General features: G+C 39.5%; 1 protein-coding gene across 1 annotated transcript in view; it reads right to left on the bottom strand.

The window, feature by feature from the left end:
* Nucleotides 1–4,935, bottom strand: part of rcbtb2 (regulator of chromosome condensation (RCC1) and BTB (POZ) domain containing protein 2) — a 10,567-nt gene extending 5,632 nt beyond the window's left edge. The window contains exons 1-7 of the mRNA XM_010779704.1: nucleotides 4,703–4,935; nucleotides 3,604–3,735; nucleotides 2,381–2,531; nucleotides 1,515–1,681; nucleotides 1,273–1,431; nucleotides 711–818; nucleotides 467–609 (exon numbers count right to left, since the gene is read on the bottom strand). Coding sequence (XP_010778006.1) covers nucleotides 467–609; nucleotides 711–818; nucleotides 1,273–1,431; nucleotides 1,515–1,681; nucleotides 2,381–2,531; nucleotides 3,604–3,729 — 854 coding nt within the window. The 5' untranslated portion in view covers nucleotides 3,730–3,735; nucleotides 4,703–4,935. The remainder of the gene's footprint in view (nucleotides 1–466; nucleotides 610–710; nucleotides 819–1,272; nucleotides 1,432–1,514; nucleotides 1,682–2,380; nucleotides 2,532–3,603; nucleotides 3,736–4,702) is intronic.
* Between the last annotated feature and the right edge of the window lie 15,644 nt (nucleotides 4,936–20,579).

The following is a 20,579-nucleotide window of genomic DNA, read 5'->3' on the forward strand; positions in this document are numbered from 1 at the left end:
ATCCCCCCGGACCCCCCTATGTGAGGTCCACACACCACCTATAAAAATACCCCTTTACCCCTGCTTACACCTATATGCCGTGAGCTGATTATCGAGCCTTCATTGTAACAGTTGCGGGTACACTGTGTATATGCGTGGGGAAAGTTGCAGTAGAAAATTCCACTGTAGCGACCGGTACATTAATGGGAATCCCTAAATGTTTGAGCACCCTCTATGAAACGTCAAGCTACCCCACAGCACCCCCAAAATAAATCTCTGGCGCCGCCACTGAGCCTGACTATTTGTGTTGGGGGGGCCTGACTTTTTTTTTTCTTCAAAGGGGGGGCCTGACAGAAAAGGTTTGGGAACCACTGCTCTATGATATCCCGAAATCTCTCAAAATGGTGTCATGAGGCCCTCAGTGACCTGTTGTGATGGCAGAGATGTGTCATGGCTAGTTTAGGCCAGGGTAAAACAAAGTACTGACCTCTCCTTGTCTGTGTTTATAAGCGTGGGAAGAGCCTGGTTACTCTTATTGCCTGTTCCCAACTGCCCATAGGAGTTGGCTCCCCAGGCGTAAACCATCCCCTCATCTGTGAGTGCCAGTGTATGAGCATATCCACACGCAACCTGTTCACGGGAAGAAGAGCAATATTAAGCTCAATAACAACTGAACTTTTTTTTTCTTTTTTTTTTAAATGTATGAGATCCGTCTCTCCGTAGGCTCTTACCCGGACGATGTTGACCCCTTGGAGAGCAGCGATCCTGCATGGGGTCTGCTGATTTCCATTGTTGCCCAAACCTAGCTGTCCATTGCAATTGTACCCCCAACCGTAGATCTACACACAGGGAAATAATGCACACTCTGCAGACGCTTTATCACTGCATTGGTGGGGCTTGGTTATCTGTATGTTTAGGGGTGATTGTTTTCAGCTTCTATTAGCATTTATCTGCATCATTTTTTTAATATTGTAAACATTTACTTTAATTTCAACAGGCTTTAAAAAAAAGTGTCTACACTTTCATTTACTATATTCTGAGATGTTAGCATTTCTAGAAACACATGTACTGTTAATTGAAATCAACACTGTTGTCTTGTTGGAGAAAACAGCAACTTTTGAAACCTTTTTTCCTTTTAAGTCACACAAAAAAGAAATAAAAATACATAAAATGATGGGCCATGCTTCTAACATACAAACTGTTAAACACATTTGCATTAGCCACCCCTACTCCACTTACTGAGAGCACTGATTGACATTCATGCTAAACATCTGCAGTTTGATGACCCATTACCTCTCCATTGTCCAGTACAGCCATGGAGCAGAGCTGACCACAGGCGATGTTGACCACCACTTTGTTCTGCAGGCAGCTGCTAACGCGGCGTGGTGTCGGCTGGTTGGCCGTCGAGCCTGAACCCACTTGTCCTGAGTTGTTGTAACCCCATGCGAACACCTGAACAAGGACATACATTTTCTATGTCAGAAGAAATACACAGCGTAGGCAAAAGAGAAACAGCAGGACGTATGATATGTCACCTCTCCGTCAGTTGTGAGGGCGATGGTGTGGTGGGAGCCACAGGCCACTTCTGTCACTCTCTTGCTAAGGAGGTTGGTGGAAACCAGGGCAGGGGTCAGTCCGTGGTTGGTGGTCCCGTTGCCCAGCTGGCTGTAGCCGTTATGGCCCCACGCAAACACCTCTCCGTCTACAGCATGGCAGGCAAACTTTCATTCATGTTGTCTCAGTGGTTAATATGTTATCAATAGTTAAGAAGCAGTCAGCTTCACATGATAAAGTAAACACATCTGGTTTATAGGCAAATCGTATCACTCTGAAATTCATTTACAGGTCTTGTAATACTCAACTGACAACAAGTAGATCAATGTTTGGTTTAATTGTTCATGATGTAGTAAACACTATTATTAGAAATCTGAATAGTTGGCAAACAGAATGAAATATTGTTATGTTACAATCAAATTAACTATGTGAATCATTCATACGGTACATTTTTTACAGATTGATGCAACATAGTGCAACTATTTTACCTAAAATCAACAACATTTTTCCCTTTTGTACCAAAACACACTGAATAGTCAGTCTATAAACCTGTCACTTGTAAGTTGCAATTACCGAAAAAAAGGCAAATTAGTTCACATAACATGTATTCACTCAGATCAGACACTTATGAATAGTAATCAGACTCTAACTCCTATCATGTTTGTTTACGTTGTACTGTTCTTAATAAGGTGTGTTTAGACAGTGCATGGGCAGTGATGACCCAGTATCATCCTAAAGCGGATACTAGGCATAAGCATGCATCCTCTTGTTGTTTGTGATGTTATTCCTCTGCATCTTGAGGACATGAGCCCTCAGGGACAAATAAAGGTTTCCTGGACTGGATTACCTGTAGTTGCAATAACCACATGCGGCCCGGTTCCATAGCTTAGGGACTCAATCTTCTTTCCACACAAGACATCAATCCGGCGCGGCTCAATATTGCTTTGAAGGTCTCCGAGCCCTAAACAGCCGCTGCAGTTGGTGCCCAGAGCGAAGACCTGCAGAGAGCAAGCATCACTTATGATACCCATACTCATAAATGATGCATAAATGCTGAATTCTGTTGTTAACTGATACATACTGACACCCAAATAAACCCAAAATATTTGGTTAGATGAAATACTAGGAGAAGACGATATAAGTTGACCTTATGAAATGTTAAATATCTTTTATGCTGTTCAGGTTTATTGATTAATTATATACAACAGACCTGCAACTAATGATATTGGCTATTTTCTTATTGCTTACATTTCTATAATTGTGTTGAATCAATTGTCCAAAAGACTCTAAAATGTCAGATAGTTCCAAAGTGCAGAGATTTTGAAAAGTATGTTTCTGTCAAATGAATGAATAATTAAAGGACTAATCATCATTTTTTCACACCCAAAAAAACTTCTCCTGCAGTGAGTTTTTAGCATATTTCAGCATCTTATATTCCAGAATGTTTGACAGTTATATTAATTAATATCAGCTTAATAATAGATGTTCTCCTTAGCAATATATAATGTAACATCTTATCAAAGCCCCAGAAAAATCTTCAAAATGTAATCTTTGCTGCTAGTCACGTGGGAATTATTTTTTACATGCAAAATTGTAGTGTTGAAATTATATGTCAAATGTATTTATTCCCAGTCTACTTAGTGGTGTTAATAGTGTCGTTCTATAGCAATTACTATACATATTTGAAGAGAATTCACCCAAATATTTATTTTTATTACACCACAAATGACTATTACCGAAACATAAAGTGTTTGGGCCACGGGGACAAACAGTTTAAATAGGTGAGCAAGATCAGGGAATGCCCTACACCTTTGCACAGGATAAGAATGAAGCTTGCTCAGGGAATAAGCCTGCATGGCTAAAGATAGCCTCATTCTATCTGCTTATCCCCGTGACTAGAATTGCAACCTGTGTACACCACATAGTGAATCCCTGCAACATTTCCCTATCCAACCCTTAAACTGAATAATAAAATCCCTATTATGAAAGCAGGGTGGATAGTTCAGGTCGTGCGACGACAACTTGTAAACAAGAGGATTAAAGCACTTTTGCTTTAAGATAAAGTGTTACCTCATCATTAACTGTGACATAGAGGGCTTCATTTGCAGCACTGCCAAAGACACAAGCCTGACGAATAAGCCGTAGTTCCTCTGGAGGAAGGAGGGCAAACACTGGCCACTTCCCCACGTCCAGCATACTCAGCTGTGAAATGAGGAGAAAACACAGATAAACAGATGTAAATTATTGTATATCCAGTCATCAATTTTGTTTAAAATATAGTGTACAAAAGCAGGAAATGTGGGAAGATTATAACATATTTTATTTGATCTAACTTATGTATTTTACTTTGTTAATTCTAGTGAACTTTTGAAATAAACAGTAGATTTAAAGTTTAAATTAAGTGCCCAGTCAAACAGGAGTATGGTGAAGTTTTATTTTATAACCATTCTTACTCTAGTAAATACATTCTCAATTTAATATATATTTTTACTGCAATTGTTTTTGATAGTGCAGTTATGGTAAAGATTACAAATGGCAAAAATCTGCCAACAATAAGTCACAATCATAACAATGTTATGATAACACCAAAGGGATACTACACAAAACTGGAAATCAAATATTGCCCAGTCTGTAGCAACCAATGTATACATTCAAAACTGAGATGGTTATTTACCCACAAGCTTATCCCAGTATTTGAAGTGCTCGGCTCAGACAGAAAGTTGGTACTGAGGCCAGCATTGTGGACAGATTAAAACATGTATGCGTGTGGATTGAGATAAACCCATTTACTGTGTTTGCTGATAGAAGGAGAGAAGTTCAATTGAGGTTTACTACACATTTTTTCTTTAATTTTTAAAATGGCAACTGCTAACCTGTCAAAACTACAGTGGTTGTGCCTCAGTGAATTTGCACTTGTAACCCAGACCTCATGAACACAGGCTTTTATTGTATAATAAACATTTACATGCCAAAGAGGACACACATAAACAATGCACAAGCACCGGGTTATGTTGCCTTGTAAGACTTGCAGACAGGTTTGACAAACTAGCAATATAAAGGTTGCTAATGTACCATATTAGCGGTAGCCTGGCTGTATAACTCAACCATACAAAACAAGTGTATTAAGCTAATTAGTGTAAGGAGTGTTGTTGTTGTTGCTGGGAGTTACCTTGACGTTGTTCTAGCTAATGTTTCATCCGCGGTGTCGTTTTCTTAGCACTGAACACTGAAACAACACAAAGTTGTCAGCCAACATATTGAGGAATCAAGTTGTTGATGAACTCATTTCGGTAGTCGGGTACTGGGCTAGCTTCACTTCAGCTGCTGTTTGTGGAAGAGCCTTGTTGTAGTTAGCTGTGAGCGCTAAAGCACCGACTGAAAACACACCGCCACCGTACTTCCTGTAGTTCGATGGTGCGTTCACTGACAGTCGGAGCTGTCAAGAAATATTCATTACGATTAGATAACCATTTGTAAAAGCCTTTGTAATTTTAGATGATGTTTCATGAAGCAAATGTCTACATACGAAGTGCTAAACAAATACAAATATATGTATTCTGTGTTCTGAATATTTAAAAAAAACTAAGGGCTATACAATCCATGAAACGAAAAAGCAACTACATATAAAGTGATTGTAAAAGATACCTTCATTTGTACATTATTTCCCCACTAGTAGCCTCAAGCAGTGGTCAGTGAGTTGACTTACTGCTGTTTAGGGTGCCTTAGTCAATTGAACACTGCTGACCAGTGCTCTAAAATATGGTACGAAACAAATTAATACATTTTTTTAAAGAATATTTATTTGTAAAAGCACATATTGTGGATGTATTGCTCAACATTCAGATTGTAATGGTATTGATAAAACATCCACTTTACTTTGCAAACTCCCCATCCACCAGCCTGATCTCACTTCCATTTCTCTGATACACATTATCCACACCACTAAATGTTTAGGCAATTGCAGTATACTGTAATTGCATAATAATCATAATTATTTATGTTTGATTGCTCTTGCCATTTGATTGTGAATGATTTACAATAAACTAATCTGCTGATGTTTCGGATTACAATTTAGACCAGACTAATTTCCCTGATTGTATGTTGTCAACACCACTAATGATCAAAAGAATGTTGGTGCACTTGAGAGGAATGATTGAAAATACAATATATTTCTTCTTGGAACATGTTCACATTATGCGAAACCAACCTCTTCTAAATAAATATAGATTTTCAGTAACCCTGTGGCAGCGAAGCACTTAGTGAACAATCTTGACACTTATTTAAGAAGCACTTTCTGTATTGATTTGAACTGTCATCAGTTTCCTGTATTGAATAATTGATTTACAAAAAAATTTGAATACTTTGTGGATTTAAACTCACCATTTAAAGAAAAATTGTTTTAACAACATGATAATGAGTTTAAAAAAATGTATTTTCTAAGGGGATCTTTTTAGTATTCATAGAAATATAATTATTTCCCACAATATAGGTGCACATTAGAGATTAGGCCAGACCACCACCTGCTTTTGATGTAAAATTAAGTATATCATTAAAAATGTAAGTTCAATTGTCAATAAAAAAGCCAAAGTAACCAGCAGGTGGAGCTATGCCTGATACTTCATGACACATTGCACCTTAGTACCAAAGCTTAAAAGTCACTCACTTTGACAAACTCCTATTGTATTTGCATGTGTGTTGCGTGTCACTTAACATTCATGAGACCCAGAAAGAAAAAGGTTTCAAATGTCCTTTTTTTTTTATCACACAAGTCTTTTGGGTGGTATAAACATAATGACTAACAAAAACAAAAAATATATATTTTTATTTTTGTTTTATTGTGTGTCCTTTGTAGAGGACATCGGGGCCCTTTCTAATTTCTCTAACTCCCCTCCTCTACTCCCCTCCTCGACTCCTATCCTCGAGACTTAGTCCCGCCCACAGGAGATGCGAGCGGAGGAGCCGAGGAGGGGAACCGAGGAGAGAGGAGGGGAAGCAGCAGGCGGTTAGAGAAATGAGAACTCCTCTCCTCTGAGCGGTCATTTTAAAGAGACGTCCATTAATGATGACAGGAGGCACAGCAGCCCTCTGTCTGATGGACAGATCAGATGTGTTCACGACGACTTATATATTTACTTTTAATTCATTCACAGTGCTGTATAATGAGACAATAACAGGCTACAGATGCGGGGACAGACACACACACACACACACACACACACACACACACACACACACACACACACACACACACATATATTTATATAAATATATACAATTTCAGAATCAAACAAGAGCACTCTCATAATAACGTAACACAATCAGAGACTGGATATATCCCCCCCCTCTCTCTGGTCGCTACAATGGGGAATTGAAATTACGGGCCAAAAGTTGTATTTACAAGTATTAAAAGTAAGCATAGGACACCAAACCAACTGAGAACCGTCTGTCCGCCGCATCTACGCACTGTACAACACACACACCTACACACTGTATCACACACACCTACAGCCCCAAAGCATATAATCAGGCTACAGTTGTAGATATCTACTAAACTACAGCAAATAAAGAGAGTAGGCCTATAGGCCTGTTATACTGAGTGATATATATTTTACACACTGCCCTGCTTTCTGCACGGACCTCACAGCTGTTCTCGATGTAAACATTGCGTCGCGATGAGAGCAGTTAATAAATAATATCCAGGGGATGCATGCAGAGCTGTGGCTGAGATAAATCCGGCCGTGCGTTATGACTCTTTTAAACCTCACTGTTGCCGGAAATGCATCTACGAAGGAGCCGTGGAGGACCGTGGAGGACCCATCAGTGTATCCTCGGTTAGAGCTCCTCCAGAGAGCCTCCTCGACGCTCGATCCTCGGTCCTCGAAGTGCATTTAGAGAAATGAGATGTCCTTCAAGATGGCGCGCTGAAATTCATTTCCAGGTCACTACCGGAGGACCGAGGAGTCGAGGAGTCGAGGAGGGGGATTTGATGAAATGAGAAAGGGCCCATCGGGTGTTAGTTATGCGAAGCATAGTATACAAACAAGTTGAAACAACATTAACATACAAGTACATTTAGACAAGCACAACAACTCAATGCAACACATATTGAGTCCTCATTTGTAGTGCTCCATCCTTTTTTGAAATACAGAGAGACATCTGACACTTAAGGCACTTGATGTATGTTTTCCCACTGCATCAATCTGTCATGAACCCTACAGAAACCTAAGTGTTAGTTTTGGCCCATAGTGGACTCCATTTGTGTTCTGTAAAATGGGGGAAATAAAAAGTTAGCAAATCATGTCCTCCTCAGAGGACATTCATAAAAAACATTTAGTTGTAGGTCAAATAAGTACTCACTACAATAACTCCTAAGATGTTCCCTTGCTATAATTAATTAAAATATTGAACTCACAACCCTGGCAATTACAAAATTGCAAACTTACCATTTCTCTTTCTATAAATAGTGCTTGTGTTGATGGACGCCATTTTGAAATACAATGAAATTATCTTTTTCAAAGCCACAACCCCACATAGTCATATGTTTGAAAAGCCAAGGATGTCCTCTGTGGAGTCTGTGTGGAGTACAATTTGACTTAATGTTGTGGCATGTATATTCTCAAAGTAATGGACCAAAACCCAATGTTCTCCACAGAGGACAAAAATGAATGGGTGGGTCTCTGGAGGATATTTCCCAAAAATACTAATTTGCAAGTTTTAATGGAAAAGCAGTTGCTATAATATGACTTATTGGCATGTTCAAGGGTTTCTTGATTAAAGCTAAAGCATACTATACAAATTGTAAAATTGATTATAGTAATTGAAATACACTTGTAAACAAATGATCTGTCATCTAAGGTACATTTTGGCACTGAAACATACAGTACCACAACATGTAAAGGACTGCATACAACCAAGACATGATGCCATCGTGAATTTGCCTTCAAATTAGGTATTTTGATGTGATACTGAATTGTGATGTTTCTCAGTGTTGTTCCCTGTCCAACAGTAACAAGTCCCTGGGACTTTGTATAATAAGGAGATGGAGCCATATAAATGGACCACCCATGCACAATCAAAACAATATAGATTTGGGCCCTGATAAGAATCTAATCAAAGCCCCAGAAAAATCTTCAAAATGTAACATTTGCTGCGAGTCATGTGGACATCATTTATTACATGCACACTTGTAGTGTTGAAATTATATGTCAAATTTCCAGTCTACTTAGTGGTGCTAATAGTTTCGTTCTATAGGAATTATTATACTCTAGGCTGAACACACGATATGACTAGAAACCTTTAAAGGCAATATGATGTTGTTAAGGTGGACCGGATATTTCCAATAAGGATTGGGCCAGTTTTCAGAGTTGGCTGTTCAGGCAGAACTGAAACTAATATGATCACATCCATGTCAATCCAATGGGATCCTTGTATAGTTTCACCACAATAAACCAATAAAAAATGTTTCTCTGTGACTGACTTGGTGAAATAAAACGATAACACACACGTCAACCTTAAGGTCCTCCTTAAAATCATGAAAATTTACGTAGACAGATGAAGCTAATTATAACTGTACAGATGGGCTAATTATAACTGTACACACTATTGAATGCTGATGGAACCATTCAAAAGCAAAACCATATGACAATATTAGAAATATTATTTCCCCCTTTTTCCCCACCCTTTTAAATCCATATGTCAATCAAACATTGTATACACACAAAACATTGACATCAGGGGTACACAGGTACATACAGAGTTAAACAAAATAAAGAAAAAATAATATAAATAAATAAACATATAAGATAAAAAGACAATTGTGATAAAAACAAAAGGTACAATTTCTAGTAAAAATATAATAAAAATAAGAATCGAATACAAATTTGGTTGTTGTAAATTTAAGTAAACATTTTCAACATTTGGTTTAGTGTCAGTCCATTTTGATTGTGAATGTGAAATGTTCGCACAAATAAAATTAGTTGTATAAAAACACATATATTGTATCAAATAAAAAACCTTTAAAGTTTAATAAAATGTCCTCTTCCTGAAGTTGTATCCATTATAAATATTTGTATTTGTTATCTGGGCACTTGGGATTCGTCATGATTTGCAGTATCACGCATGCGCACAGAGCCCTGCATCGATGGAGAAATTCCTGACTTTTATGCGAGGTGCAGGGTTGGATGGAAAGTTATCTCGATAAACTGGCAATCAGGCTAACATTATCGATTCTTAGCATCGTCACCGTTGCTCGATAGTCACGCCGATCTGTTTGAGGTGTAGTCAATACGGGCGGTCGACGTTCACGTTAGGAGAGAAGCACATCTCGCTTACTATTAGCTAAGGTAGCATTAGGGTAGCTAACATTAGCATGTCACATATTGCCTGTGTTTATCCAGGTAGCTAGTAAGGTTTTCGGTTCAGGTGTTGCAGGAAGCAGCAGGTCACCGGTGGTTGCTGACGTAAAACATTTCGGGGAAAGCTGCAGATAAATCATCACTGTGTCACACAGACTGCTGCTGCTGTGCCTGCTGACTGAGTGAGTAACGCTAGCTGATAATAACCCACTTATGTTGCTGACAGACAACATATGGTGTATTACCTGTGTCTCTTAAAGGACCCGAATTAAACTGTATTGTTTGTGAGTTAGCTGTTAGATAACCAACAACTATGACACAACGCTAAGCACACAACACACATAACACACGTACACATACACTTGTAGCCAGAGTAAACACTTGCAACAAGCTAACCTAGTTAACTTAGGCGAATAAAAAGAGCATTACCTCTGAACATTGACGTTAGTATTACTTGTGGGATATGTTACGAAAGTATGCTTGTAATTGTTAGAACGTATGTAAAGCACATATAGTGGGTAATGTTAAGGAAATACATACACTCAATACAGAATCAGCTTTTACACAGTGTATTAGGAAACAATTTCTCCAAATAAATGTCACATTAGAGTATTGGCTCACACCTGTATCAATCTTAGTCATATAATATGTATAAGTGTTGGCTAGTTACAATGTCCTATTATTCGGATTCAGGGTGTTTTCCCCATTTGACCAAAACTGAAAGACAGCTGTTGTGTCCTAATTGACTGGTCTCTCAACCACAGTCAAATATGATCTACCGTCAACAACAGATGGTACAATAATTTCCATATAGAAGTTATTTTTTAATCTGCTACAACAGTTACGTCTATGCACAGGTTTCAGTGTAATGCAACCAGAGTTTAATGCCAGTGTTAGATGGTGTTTTCAGAGGTAATACCTACACCTTACAGAATGTTCATATATTAGTACAGTAAGTTTGGCATTCACGCAGTCCCCAAAGTTAACTCAACGCAAGTACTTTATAACTGTAGTAAAGAAAACACCTAATATCACCCATTCACCATAATCAAATATCATATTCAGGATAATTACCTCTCACATTATAATTTTCAGTCTGAGAATATAATGCAAATGTGGGGCTTATCAAGTTTCAAATGTGAGCAAATATAAACAAAGGGAGTGCCTGTGATAAGGGTTACTTCTCTATTTCAGAAGCTTAGCTAGCAGTTGAACTGTGTGTTTGAAACATTAATTTGGACTTGAACATAAATATACTTGAAATTGTCTTGTGTTATAGAGTAATACTCCAAGCGACTGCTGTGGTTGACCTGGAGGCCCAAACACCACACAAGAAGCCTGCCATCATCTATTAATACTGGGCTAATCACATGTCAGTCCTCTACTGTAGCAATAGTTCCTTCAAGCCCAGTTCATTGACCATCACACTGTAAACTGACTTTGTTATTTAAGCTTAAGGAGGGGAGGGACTAAAGCTAACAGATAAGCCAGATCACAGTGAGGATCGGGGGCGCATGCGCTAGATTGTAATTAGGTTCAAGGACACATGTTACATTTCTCTCATGGTGTTCTGTCATTGTTTTTTTTTAATTCTCTAAGCCACTTTATCTTTTCATGTATTCATCTGTTTCAGTCTCAGCTTGGCCCCCTTTCAGTCTTATATAATTGCAGTTTTGAACAGGAACTGTATCTTACCTACATACTTTGCTACGGTTTGTCATGAGCTTATGCATAATCCATATTGGTTGATGTAGATTTGTTAATTGCTAATATATGCTTCCAATGTAATAACAAAAATAACAGTTACCAATTTTGCTGTATTATGGAGAATCCCTTGTAAAACATAAATCAGTTATACTTTATTTCAATCATAATTTATTCGACTTATATACACACTATATATATATATATATATATATANACACACACAATTCTTGTCTACTTCATAATAACAGCATTCACCCACATCCCAACATTTGACAAATAAAGGTGATAATGTTCTCATACTATATTATAAGAGAGGGGAGGGAGAAGCCGCATCCTGTTGTGTTCTGGGTAAAGGTAGTTCTCAGCAGAGATCTATTGACTTGCTGTAAAGGCCCTGACGCACCAAACTGACACCAAAGAACACGTCCCGACAGACCCGACTGTTGTGTCATCTCACGTCTCCTGTGTCTTGGCCAAAAAGTCGCACTGGAACACACCGCAAAGACTTCAGCCAATGGCGAAGTAGCACGTACGCACTGCGCATGCGTGAGTGGCAATAACTCTCCTTATCAGCAGGCGGCGGTAGTGTGTATTCGTCATTCAAAAAGAGGCGTACTTCGTTTGGACAGCCAATCAGTGATTTATTTTGCCGACAGCCTCCGCTCCCGATTCAACATGTTCAATTGGGAGCGGAAGGTGTCGGCACGGCCGAAAAGACCCGACGGTGCGGGACACACCAATCTGAGTAGGGCGACAGGACGCTCATCGACGGCCGAAATCGGCTTGGTGTGTCAGGGCCTTAAGACTCAAGGCGATGACACTACCAATCTCTGAGGTATACTTTGTGATTTTCTATTGATTGCAGTGTCTTTGTTGCAGGAGTACCTCTTCAGTGGTGTGAATGAGGGAGATATGGCAGACCACACCCCACCTCTGGAGTCCGGCCAGCTTCTCAGTCCTGAACTCCCAATGCTGGCCTCACCCCCGCCCCCATCCATGGTCAATGGGGATGGCCCCCAGCAGGTATTGTAGCATACCTCTGCCCTCATGTCTCTCTGCTTTTAGTCACGCTCGCCACATCAAGTTGTTTATGCCCAAACTGCCTTCTGGCCATCTACCTTGTAATTACAGTTGAAAGGAATTTGTTAGAAGTATATTTGTCTGTTATCTGTTGTTGGCCTTAAGGTCTTTAGTTGCATATTTTGTCCATTGGGATAAGGAAAATAAAGCCATTAAACATGTGCTAGCCGTTTTGGTGCTTGCCAAAAAAGTGTATAATTATCACGCATAACACTGGGCGGCTTTTGGCTAACCCATGAATATTGATGCCTTAAAATGAACAATATTCACAGACTTAATCAAATACATTTTAATAGGTGAATTCAAAGCACTCAAACAATTAATAACGTAGTAACACTAGGCACTGACATAGTGTATCACATGACCAGCATAACAGGGAACCACGGATGTAGTATTCGGTCTGATATGTACACCAACATAGCCTGGAGAAAAGGGTGTGTGTCTGTCACAGGCAATAATAAATCAAGAGGTGGCTGAATCTCTTGTAACTTTTTATGAAACCTGATACGTTTGGTGGCTTGTTTCCGATGCTAAACGAAATATGCACATATGACTCTTACTCAGATAAGTATTGAAACAACACATACGGAAATATCTTAGCAACACTGCTTAAGGAACACGTTTCACATGCAACAGGTGTTGTTAGTCAGGAACAACATCTCTCTCGTTTTTGATAGCAGCCTATTCTGCTTGGGCACAGGATATAGGGTGATATCCCCCCTTCATCGGTCATCAGTATCAAAAGGAGATTGAGTGGCGCTGACAAGCCAGGGTGATTTCCCTGTTATTTTGATCGTCATCAGTTCGATTTGCTTAATTTTAAGTCACTTCCTGGGGGAAAGCATTGAACCCACAGTGATATCTTTCCGTCATTTCCTCAGTCTCATGCAGTTTGTCAAGATAAGACTCGCTAATATTAGCACTGCCCTAAATGCGCACTTCTAGCTGTCGTGTCATTTTCCACAGTGGAACATCCCTTCCCTGAATCAGGCTTTGTTCACTAAGAGATCACATTTTGCTGGTTGTCGGGCTGTGGGGGGTGTTGTTCTCATGGAATTCGGTTACCTTACCACCTCCCACAAAGGTTACCTGATTACCTGTACTTTTCCCGTGTCAGTGTTTACCCAGCTTCAATAAGAACTACAGGAATAAAATGCTGCTGTTCCTATCTGGCTCACATCATTACCACCCTGCTGCTCGGACCAATTTGAGACACTGCATGGTCATGATGGCTGAAATGTACGATGAGGAGGAATAACAAATATCAAATAACACACAGCAGTGACTTTGTTTTTCAAATGTTTTTTTTTTGCACTACAGGTATTAGTGTATCTGTCCTAACCCAGAAACATGACAAGTAGATACAGTGACAAATCATTTATTTAGAAAGGATACGATTTCTGGTTTCAGATTGACTAAATGATATTAGGTTTTAATAGCAGCAGCTACAAACCAAAATTATGAATGACAAAAAAGCCAAAATCTATCAAGTATTGAAGACCCATTGTCAAAACAAATCTGCCAACTGCTGAATCAACATAACAAATAATGTGCAGTGAAATACAAAGCCAAAGTTTTTGGCCAGTACCAATTGCTTATGTATTTTTTACTGAAATGCTGCTGGAAACTTATATTACACAATCAGTTTCAGGGTCATATCATTATCTGTAGCCATTATATTTAAATCTGCTATATGGCTGCATGTCTTTGCAAATATAATGGCTTATTACTTCAGTTATTTTCTTTGACCATGGAGAGCAGAGTGTGCAGTTGCTAATGCTAGCATGGTTAGCTTGCCTTAGACAGACTTCTCCCGCAGGTGATGGTAAAACCCATACTATGTGTTAAAACATGTAATAAGCATTTTATATTTGATTTGGGTTTTGCAAAGTAATTCTGTTTGCAAAATCAGAAGAACTGACATAACTTACAGTTGTCTGGACTGCTGAGAAGTATACTGTCTACATTGAGAAGTATTTTGTTCATGTTTGCATGAAGAATGATAGGCCCCACAAATAAACAAACATAGTTATTCGGTAAGGCATTTGCCTTTCAGATATGTTAGTTTACTTGAAAAAAAGAAATTGACACTAAATTCAGTTCTTCCTTTTATTGTGGGTGTTTAAGTGCCTTTCCAAAGTGCATATGGCATTTTTATGTGACTGCTGCACAAGCGATATTAATTTTACATTATTTGATCTAGGGGCTTTTCCTTCAACAACTGTTGTTTGAGCGTCTCTGAATAAGGCCTATCTTATGTGTGTCTTGTGTCTGAAGAGGTGTGTAAATATCATGACAGCTGCAGAGTGAGGAGCATAAACCACTGGAGGGGTCCGGGCCCTGACAGAACGAGGATAGACTGTGGTGACAGTGAAAAGGATTCAGAGCGATGGCTGACCCCTTCGTTTCTGACCTTTTTAGTTGGAGAAACTGCAGGGACACTTCATTCTTTGTTCTGGTTTTCTTTATCCCAGTCACGGCTTGGTATTAACGCTCTGTTGGACCAATTATTCTGAGTCACAGAGGAAGCTGTTGTCTTGGGGTCATTACCTGAGATGATTCCTTTTTAGATATGACTTTGGCTACAGTATGATTCACTGCTTCCATCCATTTAATTCCCCCCCCCCACCCCAAGTTTTTTCCTGCTCTCGCCATTTGGTTTGTAGCTAAATGGGTAACGGATGAATCAGTCTGTTTCTGTCAATGTTTAAGCCCAGCTAATGGCTTATGTACTTAGCTGTTGTCTGTGCTGATGGGTATGTATATTTTCTTCCATTTTGTTCATTACCCTTTTTCATTAGACCAGCCATTTTAATGTTTTCATGTTCGTTGTGCTTGTTTTTATATTCTACTGCTTTGCTATATTTACCAGCCGGTGTTTGTAACCTGGCAGACTACGAGAGATTAAAACACCTCTTAGAAAGATGTCATAAACTGTTTGTTGGTAGTTATTTGTCAAAATATTAGTATCAGTATCACTTCTATGCTTACTCCTTGCTGTCTAGTTCTGAAATCCATTTAAAGTAATCATCAGAGATTTCGGGATAATCTTTCAGTTTCCATATATTATTACAAGATCTTTCAATACAATATAGAAGGGTGAATACAGGAGTTTAAAAAAAATGTCATTTCTAATCTAACGTTACACAAGTATAGTCGTTGTTTTTAATTCTATTTCATGAGCTAAGATTTGACAATAATACAAAAACCTCACTGTTTGTTTTGGTTGTGTTTGTGAGAAACTCAGCATAAGTAGTAACTACACAAATTGAACAGGGAGCACCCAGCCATGAGTGTGTGGCCTGCTTGTGGCTATGTGCCATGCGTGGGCTAATGTTACTGTGGGATAGTGAGACCTCACTCCCGAGTCGAATCAGCCGTCTTCAGTGCTGGCCTTGTATGCTATAGTCAGACACAGGAGACAGGGCCTTGGAAATGTGCCCATCACAAGTTGCCAGAGGCCTCGAGATGTTGTGACAAAAACGCAACCCACTCTGCTGGTCAGCCACTGAATCATCTGTGAAGATGGGGGTGAGCCCACTGTTTGTCAACTCTTGTGAGGAGGTGGACAGGGTGTGACTCAGCAGTGTTTTGTAGACTTTCCTCCAAGCAAGTGGAACAAACCATAGACTGCAGCAATTTTCAGAGCATACACAAAGTACTGAATATATTTACTCAATCCATATACTGACCTGAGCTCTTCTCAATTACCATTCAAGCACTGCATTCATCAAGATGTAAACATTTATATTGTATATTATAGTACATGGCCCATTACATATTAAAGAACCAGTCCTAAAATTCAGTAAACTGATAATTAGGAGAACGTTTGAATAGTATTTGTCATATCATACAGTAACACAGGGCGCCTAAATGAATAAACTGAGATTTTAAAGAGATTTATTTTGGGTAAGAAATGTTTCTAACAAAAAAACTGAATTGCTTCTTTTGCACAAAATGGCACATCTATATTCATTTTTAGTTCTAATTTCATAATCTGTGTAAAACTGGGTAGATGACAAACCTTTGGAGAAAGCTTTCTCTGGAAACGTTTTTTACACATATCTGTGGAAGCGTACATGAGGTGTTGTCAATATACATTTCTAAAATATGAAACTACCTCAAATTCTCCTAGAGCAGATTTACCAAACAAAGTGACCAAGCTAGAAAGACCTTAGCCAGGGAGCTGACCTCAAACCCAGGGACAACTGTGACATTAGTTTAAAGTGATGAGAGATTTCTCTGGAAGGACTACACTCAGTAGAGCACTTCACAAGTCTGGGCTATGTGGTAAAGGAGCCAGATGGAAGGCACTTCTGAGGAGAAACAAAAGACAGCCAAGACCCATGACAGCATGCCTGGAGATTGCAGGAATTCATGTGAAATGTTCAGAGGGCAATAGCCAAAAGAAAATACTCGGATTTACCAAAAATGATTATCTCAGCTGGAGTGGAGAACTCTGCATCAGGACAATGATAGGCTATCTAAGGCTCCGTTTACACAGAGACGAAACGGAGAATGAATCGAATTCGATATCAAAAACGTCTTCCGTCCACACGGTATTGGCTCAAGAAACGTGTCCGTCCACACGAGACTGCTCGACCCGCTGGAGACGCTGTAGTACATATGCCAGGCCTGGAATTGGCGCTGTACTTCCGCTGCAAAATACACCAAAAGCAGTGAAGAAGACCCCCCCCCGAGCATGGTTGCCATGGTTGCCTGGTTGCCCTTCTGTTTATTCTCCGCGGTGGATTTAGCAACATGCAGTTCTCCATGTCCACTTGTTGCTGATGGTTGTGCTAGAGGAGCTGTAGATTTGCACCAACATCTGTAACATGGTCAGTAGCAGTAGCTACTGACAGTAGCTACTGACCATGCTACAGCAGTGAGCAGGAGAGGCGGGGCTATGGCTTCATCGTTATCAGGAAATGATCGTTAGGCCCCCCAGAGCGTTTTGTCCTCAGATCTACCCACCTTGGGACCCGTTACTGTTTGAGGGCTCCGTTTCCGCGGTTCCGTTAGGGCCTCGTGTGGACGAACCGTCCATACGATGGAGAACTATAGCGGATACAACCTGTTTCGTCTCCGTGTAAACGTGGCCTAACACCAGCTCCAATGTGAAGAGTGTGGTGGCAGCATCACACTAGGGCTTACTTTTCATTGGACATGTTAATGCGAGCAGAAACCAGAGCCAAATTCACAAGTAAAAATCTATTCACCGAAGCATCCAGCATTTGCGGGCTGATTTGACATTAAGTAGGACAATGTTCCTATCCAGGCACCTAGATCAATACTGGATAGGCTTCAGTTTGTGATTGATCTGTAATAACTCCTAGTTAAATACAGTCCAACCAAATTTAGAGCACAGTGGAGACATGACAGTGCCCAGGTGGTCCATACTAAGGTAGACATAGACACTTATAAAGATGGTGATGTCAGTGGTTGAGATAGTTGTTGGAAAAAATTAAAGGGAAGATGTCATTTTGTTTCATAATGTAAATCACATTATAGAATCTGAAATCAGAGAATTTCCTTTTATTTCTTTAAAAATAACTCAAACATAAAGACATTATCTAAATGGTCGGAGATTTACTGAGTTGACAACTCATGGATAAATCTTTGCAGCTCAAACCGATAATCACCTAAGGCCTTGATCCAAATATAAATATAAACATTGAGTGGACACATAAATAGCAAATTAACAAATAAAACAGAATGCTTCTGTGTGGCTTCTTGATCATACACATTGACTGTGCTTTGAATAATACATATAACACATCATCTCCTTTGTGAGCTCATATTGCTAAGACGACACTACTACTATTTATAAGGACTTGCTACAGTATCAATAAACTCCTAGAAAATATGTTTTTCCAGTCTGTTTCTATCCTCCTTTCCTGTCATGCGATGTTACCAGGGGATCCTGCAGGGTGGAGGATCATCAAATTGCCTTGAATTATCATTGCGCATGTAAGCATATGCCGTCAGCTGGAGGGAGACTGCAGTAGTTCCTAGCTAGTTCCGCCACTGGCAGGATTTCCCTGTGTCATTTGGCTCCCGTTTCCTGTTTACCCAGCTGCGAGTTCACATCAACGCACAGTAAACAATTAAGAGGAACAAATAGTGAGAAACCTGAACTCTGAGTCACCAACGGTTGAGAAACGTCAGAGCTAACAGCCATGAACGCACAGACAGAGCAGCTCATTCCCCCGCGTAATAAAACAGCAGTGGCCACCTGTGTGACAGTGTGTGCTAATTGATCTACACTCTCTCTGCATTGCGCTCATACATGGATACAAATCCTTTCAATTGAGAGGACAACATGTATTGTTTTTTGTATGAATTTGTGGCAGTCTGATTTGATTTTCTTTGTTCGCATGGTTTCTTCCATCCCGCTTTGTTCAGAAGATCTTCCCTGTCGCGATTGTGACCATCTCACTTTACAGTGCTTAGTCATCTGTGTGGAAAAATAACCTTTGCAGTATCCTAGCACTGTTGGTCTATCCACTTTCAAAAAAATTCATCTTACAGTTGGTTTTTGAAAGCAGCATCACATTCAGGGACACATTTATTCTATAGCAGGGGCATAGCTCGGGCTGAGCCTGAACGTATTTGACTGTAGCCCTGTAAATTCAGAATTATACGAGCTGATCTTCATTCAGGGGGATGTCATAGCTGGGGTTGTGTATGGATGAGGGGAATAGGGTTGGCAGATGCTGCAAGCAAGAGGAGTTATCAGAAGAGAACAAAAAAAATGGAGGATTTCTTTGCTTATTCTCCGCAAATATACAATATTTGACTATTGTACATATTAGTTTTCAATATGTTGCATACAATGCTATTCACAAACTGTGAAACCTCTGTTGGATGTTTTACAGTGCTATAACATTATGAGGCAATCCGTTGAAATTCAGAGCAAAATAGCAGTCTAAGCATAAATTATTAAAAATAGATTAAATATCAAAATCCTCAACTCAAAAACACTAATTAAATCCCACATTACAGATCAATATTGTGCAGTTGTTTATTAGAACAGAAAATATTTCAACATTATTTCTTGCAAAGACCTCCTTCCAGTTGCAGACTGTTTATATAAACTGTTCTGTAACTATAGCTCCAATTTGTGCAGTAAATATGTGGGCTATGGCAACAAGTAACAGAAAACGGGGCTTGCAGCAGGCTGCTAGCTTTATTAGTGCCAAGATTACAGTTTATTTCATTTGTTTATTTAAGGTTGCTAATGGCGTTCTTCACTGTCTAAAATTAGATTGCAGTTGTCTATAATCGCTTTGTGGACATATACACAGTACTCCAGAGTATTTTTGTTGGGTAATCTATGGTAGGGCTAACCCATACAGTGGTGGGGCTCAAGTCAGTATTTGCAATGTAATTACATACACGCTATATCGCCCCCCTTGACAGCGAAACGCCACACGTGAGGTTTAGATTATTTCCCTGTCTCAATCAGAATGGAACTGTATGAAATAAAACGGCACATTTGTCTTGAAGTAAATAGAAAGGGATCACTGTGAACGTGACGTATGATAGTACACGTTGAAGATCCAATGGGGATACTGACTGGCGGTTCGGATCGATCTCAATCAGTAATGCATGACTCAGACCCAACGTTTCGTTGCTCTTATTGGCTGTAGGTCTATTCAAATGATATTATAACGCCAGAGAATTTCCACACCTTTAGTGTATAAAACTCCCCCACTACTTAGACTATTCCTTGCACCCCTCTTCTAGCATAACCCCGAATGGTCTCAACCATATTGCATCAGTAACGTGCACTTGTTGTTACAGCAGGATCGGTTTATGTGTTGTGGACACGACCTGTATATGTTCGCAAGCCGTGTTCTCAACATTTAGCATTTTGCTTATTATTTAATGTGCTTACTTTAA

This window comes from Notothenia coriiceps, unplaced genomic scaffold (genome assembly GCF_000735185.1).
Source record: "Notothenia coriiceps isolate Sejong01 unplaced genomic scaffold, NC01 NC01_scaffold00020561, whole genome shotgun sequence".
In the NCBI taxonomy this organism is placed as follows: Eukaryota; Metazoa; Chordata; class Actinopteri; order Perciformes; family Nototheniidae; genus Notothenia; species Notothenia coriiceps.